At 38.9% G+C, this 7631-nt stretch overlaps 1 protein-coding gene across 4 annotated transcripts; it reads left to right on the forward strand.

Annotated features, from left to right (window-relative positions):
- The first annotated feature begins 4284 nt into the window (after nt 1–4284).
- ACTBL2 (actin beta like 2) lies at nt 4285–7128 on the forward strand. 4 transcript variants are annotated; one of them, XM_073014907.1, is made up of 2 exons: nt 4454–4685; nt 4791–5677. In XM_073014907.1, the coding sequence occupies exons 1-2, from the start codon at nt 4454–4456 to the stop codon at nt 5582–5584; spliced, it is 1026 nt and encodes a 341-aa protein (XP_072871008.1). In that variant the 3' UTR covers nt 5585–5677. The 4 variants fall into 4 exon arrangements, with proteins under 4 accessions (XP_007971336.1, XP_072871008.1, XP_037866335.1 ...); XM_038010407.2 differs by having other exon boundaries at nt 4454–4582; nt 4709–5677; XM_073014908.1 differs by having other exon boundaries at nt 4466–4588; nt 4673–5677.
- Nucleotides 7129–7631: the final 503 nt, after the last annotated feature.

The following is a 7631-nucleotide window of genomic DNA, read 5'->3' on the forward strand; positions in this document are numbered from 1 at the left end:
CCACTACACACAGGAATCTGTTCTTCCTCTTAACAACTTTGTTTACAGGTCAATTGAAATAGTCAAAAGCTGATCTATGGCATATTTTTAAAGTTAGTTAGGAAGAACTGCCATAAAATCTATGTTAGGCCATTTATCCATCATGGGGGAGCCCTATTGCCCTGTGGCGTGAAAGCTGGTTTTGTTCACAGACAGTGGGCTCACACCAGATAGGGGCTGGGAGCTGTGGTCAACTGCACCAATAAAAAGATTCTTATGCTCAGATTTTCCTTCCAAGTGCATCCTGGAACTGGTCAAGACGTACCTCACCAAAACCACTTTTCCTCCTTTCTGCCCCTGCCTGCCTCAGGAAATATGTGAGTCAGGTTTTACTTGAGGAAGTGTTTGTTGTATTTCTGATTTTTCATGCCATTTTTTACATAGTTCTATATATTAAAACAAACAGAAAATCACAATAAGCTCTATCAGTAATTATTATTGGTGGATTTACTATTTGTAAGAATTATTAAAGCCATATGTTGAGACCTCTCCAAAGAGAAATAATGGTAATTATCTCTACCATTTTATCTCTCTTTACCAGAGAGAGATTATTTGATATCGTAAGACACCATGTTTAAGCCATTGTATCAATATGAAATACAAACCTTAGGCAGTATTTAACTATAAAATAAGTAAGCTTTTTAACTTTTAAGAAGTGGTCAGCTATATCTAGCTATGAATGAACAGATGAGTATATAATGAAAACAAATCACATTGCTTACCCATTCATGTATCTATTTCTCAAACACATTACAAATCTCCACTAAAAGCAGAGTATGGTTGAAGGAGATTCTCAGAGTATTACCACACTAGAGAGGTAGACATATGTGCAAAATCAGCCAAGGATGGAAGGAAAGAGGGTGTGGTGCACAAGGAAGGAACCAAGTGTGGACAGAGAGGAAGGCAGCTGACCTCCATGTACTAAATTGCATCCCTAGGGTGGAGGCAAAAAGAGGCCTCATTAAAATGCTCAATCTCAGCAGTTCAGTTAAACAGATGAGAGCCTAGACAGGAGATGATCACTAAGACAGGGCTTCCATGACCCATGGGTAAGAGCCTCTCCTCAGATCTCATGTACTCCGGAGGGAAAGCAACACCCAATTCTGGAGTTCCTCTTCCTTCCACATGCCTGTGAAGATTCAAACTCTTGTTGTAAGCCTCTAAACTCTTGCTGATTCTGTGTAGAGACCTAGTTTCAAATACACAGTTGATTCTCTGATTTCATCCAAGTTGGTGGTGCTGCTGTAATACTGCCTCCGTTGGTTGCTGGCAGCCTCCTGCTCATCCTAGGTCCAGACACATACTTGATTCTCTGGTTTCATCCAAGCTGTGATGCTCATGCCTGCAATATTACCTCCACTGGCCAATGACAGCCTCCTACCCATCCTCTGAGACTCAGCCCAGGGGTCATCTCCTTTGGCCTCTCATTCTGTTTGACCTGACCTCAGGTTCAGGGGCCCCTCATTCCACCTCTATGTCTCCTTGAGCTCCTTCTCTTATCTCCTGTGTTGTATGCCTGTTATCTGTGTATTTGGGAGTGACATTCAAGATCTTTAACAACTGGGACAGTGCTGGCAGAGCCCTTTCAGAACATAAGCCGGCTCCTTCATACCAGTGCCAAATGGCCACCTGTCAGCCTGGGGTAAGGTGACTTTCACCCCCAAGACAGTGAACTCTTTAAAAATAGGGCTGTGTTTTATTCATTGATATATGACCAGTGCTCAGAACATAGGAAATGTTTAATAAATGTTTGTGGATTGCTTGAAAAATCTAAGGTTGACAAAGGCAAAGCAAGGAGACACAGTAGCTTCCACTGGCTGTCTTCATATATGATGCCCATACTTAAACCTCACTCTAGTTTTGTGTATCTGCGTAATAGTCAAACTAGGCAAAATGTAAAAGAAAAAGAATATTCTGGGCTTCCATGAGTGAACCTTAAAGGGCCCTAAAGGTTTAGGTAATTAATTAAACATTTGTAAATTCTGGTGAGTTACAAAGTCTGTTACCTCCAAGAACAGTACCCCTACTCCCAGCCTCCAGAGCCCAGTATTTATAAACCTATCTTCCTATGTTTTACTCAACACAAATTCTTACTACTTTTTAAAAATTTAACCAACTCAACAGATGATATTTTTTAATGGCTGTTGAATTATGATAAGCCCCTCTTGCATTATTGGGAGTTAATTAAAAGAGAATAAGCTTACTTTAAGAATACATAATTGGTGAAATTTTCTCTTGAGACACCAGAATTAAAACAGGCTAGACAGTCTTCTAGCAAAATCATACATCAGCCACGCTCTCAAGGCATCAGTTATGCTGTGTGGACTCAGTACCAAATATCCCTTAGTTCAAGGTGATTCTAAGGATAGCACTCTAGTAAGTGTAGGATCTAAGGCTGCACTTGGTACTATGAGGGCTCCTCCACTAACATTTCCACCAACTTGGCTTTGTTTTATATTCCAGACTGGAGCATTCATAAATGGGGACTTATGCTAAATGCAATGTGTGTTTCATTTTTTCCATTTTGTAAAATGTGCATGTAGTTTGTTATGGGATTTTTAAAAAATGCCCAGAAGCACCATCCTATAGCAATAAAATATTGTTTTAATCAAAAGCTTGATTGTACTACATAACAAGCAAGTTCATAAAATCATTCAGTGTGAAGGTTTTTAACATTGTTGAAGAAGGAATTTTGCAATTACAGAAAAGATTAAAGGAAAGGACTGTTCTGGTGAGGCCTAAAGCAAAACTATGGATCTTCTGATGAAACATACATTCTGCCACGACCGATTGTCACCAGAAAGGTTTTGAAGGCACATTATAGCACTGGATAAAATAAATCTATATCAAGTTATAGACAAAGAAGAGGGCTGGACACTCACAGCTTGGTGCTATGCCATGACTCCCCAAGAGGCTCACTGGGCAAAGACTCAGGCTGGTTCTCCTGGCCTTGAGCTGGAGGGTGTTTTTTGTCCAGCAAATAGGGGCTGTGCTACCTCTTACAAAGTGAGCTTTATTGGGTAAGTGAATGAATGAGGAACCCAAATAACGATGATTTTGGAGAACCCAGATGTGGATATGGAAAATTTCTTTGCTTTACAAGAGCTGACAGAGATAATGATATTCTATTTGCCTAACGCATAGGGGAGCAGAAGTAATGAGCTTTCTTAAATGCTGTTTCTCTATAACACATTGCTGATGTCCTACATTTTACCGTCATACACATCTTTCCAGGTAGTCTATATTTCTGTATGAAACATGGAATCCAAACAAATTATTGCTATGAAGTGATCAGGGTGTAATATATCTTGAAATGGAAGGAAAGCTAATATAATTCTAGTTGTATATATTTTAATAACCACATAGAGGTTTAATGTTATAATATAGTATATGTATTTTGAAGACCAAAATGTTTTAAGGATTAGTTTAAATATATAATTTTTCAAATTTGTCTTATCATTTCATTTTGCTCATTGTTGTAGAACTTAAGAGTTGTTGCAAACAAATAAATTTTTATAACCTTCATCTTAATAAATTATACAAAATAGTTGACTTTCAGTCATTATACAATTAACATGAACCCAAGGAACCTGGTTCTATGAACAATGTCTAGACACAGTAAATGTTTAATGAAATTTGGTTATTAGAAATTTATATCAGAAAAAAATATCTGTAGGGGTTAAATTTAGTGATCATTCTATTGCTTCTCTTAATCTCTGATGGATTAGAAGTCTATTAAATATCTCTACATTTTGCTTGACACAAGTGCATTGTAATTACAGCCATCAGGCCATCATTAGCCATTTATTATTTTCATTTACTAAAACAGTCTCTATGATGATGACATCCTGTGGGATTAGGAATCTAATGGAAACAAAAATCTTGAAAAAGTGAAGTTTGCAGGGTAAGACCCCTCATCAGAACAATATCTTAAGAATGAAAAGGTAAAGCTGGTGTAGGGAAAGTGAAGCCTCAGGGATGCTAAGGAGGGAGGCTTCCTCCCAGCAGAGTTGCCATACCTAGCACCAGCTTTCTTTCATCTTACTTTATATCCCCCACTGCATCATCATAGGTATTTAGAGACCTCACCAGGCAGGCTGACGGTCATGTGTGGGTTGCCTAATTACAGGAACCTGAGATTTGACCACTCGGCAGCCAATTTTCTCTTTATGTAGAAAGATCTGATGATTTATATAATAATCATCATCATTAATACCTCAAAGGTGACCTCACCCAGAAATGCTGGGAACTGGTGGAGTAGGACAGGGGTGGGGCCAGTGTGTTTCTTTAAATTCCTGTGTTCCCAGTGCAGGCTCCCCTGTCTGAAGGCATTTCTGGAGTGTTTTCGGCCTGCTCACTTTCTCTTACTGTGTTTGACTTCTGTTCATTCGTCTGGAAGATCCCAGCCAGCACCATGACTGATGATGAACTGTCTGCCTTGGTAGTGGATAATGGGTCAGGGATGTGCAAGGCAGGCTTTGGTGGTGACGATGCCCCCCGGGCTGTGTTCCCCTCCATGATAGGGCGTCCTCGACACCAGGGCGTTATGGTAGGCATGGGCCAGAAGGACTGCTATGTGGGAGACGAGGCTCAGAGCAAGAGGGGCGTCCTGACCCTCAAGTATCCTATCGAGCATGGCGTAGTCACCAACTGGGATGATATGGAAAAGATCTGGTACCACACATTCTACAATGAGCTCCGTGTGGCACCAGATGAGCATCCCATCCTCCTCACCGAGGCACCCCTGAACCCCAAGATCAACCGGGAAAAGATGACTCAGATCATGTTCGAGGCTTTCAACACACCAGCGATGTATGTGGCCATCCAGGCTGTGCTGTCCCTCTACGCCTCAGGACGGACCACAGGCATCGTGATGGATTCTGGGGATGGGGTCACTCACACCGTGCCCATCTATGAAGGTTATGCCCTGCCTCATGCCATTCTCCGCCTGGATCTGGCAGGCAGAGACCTGACTGATTACCTCATGAAGATCCTGACAGAGCGAGGCTATAACTTTACCACCACCGCTGAGCGGGAGATTGTGCGAGATGTCAAAGAGAAGCTGTGCTACGTAGCCCTGGACTTTGAGCAGGAGATGGTCAGGGCAGCCGCATCCTCCTCACTGGAACGGAGCTATGAACTTCCTGATGGGCAGGTGATCACCATTGGGAATGAACGCTTCCGATGCCCTGAAGCCATTTTCCAGCCTTCCTTTCTGGGCATTGAGTCCAGTGGGATCCATGAGACAACCTTCAACTCTATCATGAAGTGCGATGTGGATATTCGCAAGGATCTCTATGCCAACACCGTGTTATCTGGAGGCAGCACCATGTACCCGGGCATTGCTGACCGGATGCAGAAGGAAATCATAACCCTGGCACCCAGCACCATGAAAATCAAGATCATAGCTCCCCCAGAGAGGAAGTATTCTGTTTGGATTGGGGGCTCCATCCTGGCCAGCCTGTCCACTTTCCAGCAGATGTGGATCAGTAAGCAGGAATATGATGAGGCTGGTCCTCCTATCGTTCACAGAAAATGTTTCTGAATGGGCTTCCCTATTCGTCGGCTTACATTTTCCCTTTTCCTAGGTCACAGTGATGGTACCGCTTTTATCCACTTTCAGTAGAATACATCAGTCTTCCTAGTGTAAACCAGCAAACCTATCTCTCCATTCAAGTATCCTGGGCTTTTACCCAGATAACCACATCCAGATCTCTGGCAAGTACAGGTGAATTCTAATACCATATTCTATTTTCTTTGTCTATACTGTTCAAAGATATGTAGGCCAGCTTAAATACATATAAGTGACAAGGAGTAAAATCATGAGAAATGTCATTTCAGAATGGATAACTATAATTATCAAGCTTTAAAACCTAGTTCTCACTAAAATATTTAACAAGAACAGGCTGTATAAACTTGTTTTAAAAAAAGGTGTGTATGCATTTAGCAACCATGTCTTACGAGTTAAGTATCATTGTTTTGTTTACTTCTTTGTATGGAGATAATGAATTATAAAGTTCAACAATATCCATATATACATAAGCACCAAGAAAATAAAATATATTGTGACATATACTGATGCATCTAGCTATCTGAACAGCTAATGTGAATTTCTTTACTCCCAAAAGTCATCATTTTAATAGGTACATATTTTAATTGTTTCCCTTGCTAAATAAGCATAATGAGACAGCCATCATTCCATTAATGTTTATAAATCATCTAAATGTTCAGCTCATAGTGGAGTTCTGCTGCTCAAATCATATTTTAATATCTTTCTTATTGAACCTCCTCATAACAAAACTACAGACATCTAATTATTAAAAGAGATAGATATGATAATATCAAATTAATGTCATTATGTTACAGTTTGACAGAGGTAATATTATTTCTATTTCTTAGCATAATAGCACATCTTGAACAATTTCTGTAGACCAGGATTATAGATATTTCTCTTATGCAAGGATTTCACTGTGGGAAAATACAGCTGCACCATCTTTATTAATTATAAATTTTACTACCAGTATAGCAACACAATTTTATTCTTGGAAAGCTTTTAGAATAATTCTACTTTATTATGTCCAATAACTAGCAATACTTATTTATGCAAACTGTCTCTGAGATACTAACATCTTTGAAAATATCAATGTATCTTCCTATAATGTCTAAAATATTGTAGTTACTCCAGTGGTGATTTATCAACCAATTTTAAGTACCAGTATATTTATTCCAGTCTATGCTTTGATTTCTGAATATTTGGATATCAGCATTATTTGTATTTTTCAGGGTAATTTCTGAAAATTTAAAATATTTATTTGGATTGCTTATTCAGGCATTATCAGGTACTCTGGAGGGAGGAATCACTTCTCTTTTCTTCTTAGTTGGGAAACTTGTACTTACGTTATAAATCTTTAAAATGGAATCAGTAAGAATTTTTTGTTTAAGATAATGCTTTTCAAATAATTTGATTATTCCTTATTGCCTTTATCTGACAACGTAATTTTTAAAATGCATGTAAGCAAAGTTAATCTCCAAAAACACTTTATTTTATATAACTTGCTTTCAGTACATTAAAATTGCTTCATACTTGTATACTTGGATTTCCTGTTATTTCTCCTCAACCATTCCCTTAGAATTAGAGAATGATCCAGATAGCATCTCTTTTTATATGTGTGACCTATTCATCTGTATGTTACAATTTTGTACCTCATACATTTAATCATGTAAACATTAAAAGACAAATTTTCAAAAAAGGATAGCTAGCATTTAATATTATATAGATTTCTCATAATCTAAATTTTAAAGCTGGGACTCAGTGGACAAACGGATCTTCAGGTAATTAATAGGCAGAGACAATGTCAACAATAATAATCATAATATTTTGGATTTATATGCTACAATGCATTCCATTTGCAGAGTGAGTAGTTCTCACAAACATTCTGACCTGCATTCTGAATTACCAAAAAAAAAAACCAAATACGACTTCCCACCCACAGAATATATATGGGACAGGTAATGTGAACATACAAGAGAGTGAGCTATAGAGCCCCACAACATTAGGTGAAAATATGAGCCCCATAATGCAAACTATGCAT

Source organism: Chlorocebus sabaeus, chromosome 4, assembly GCF_047675955.1.
Source record: "Chlorocebus sabaeus isolate Y175 chromosome 4, mChlSab1.0.hap1, whole genome shotgun sequence".
Classification (NCBI taxonomy): domain Eukaryota; kingdom Metazoa; phylum Chordata; class Mammalia; order Primates; family Cercopithecidae; genus Chlorocebus; species Chlorocebus sabaeus.

Bases quoted from the DNA above. Each gene is read 5' to 3' on its own strand.
- ACTBL2 (XM_007973145.3), top strand. From the start codon at position 4,454: ATGACTGATGATGAACTGTCTGCCTTGGTAGTGGATAATGGGTCAGGG.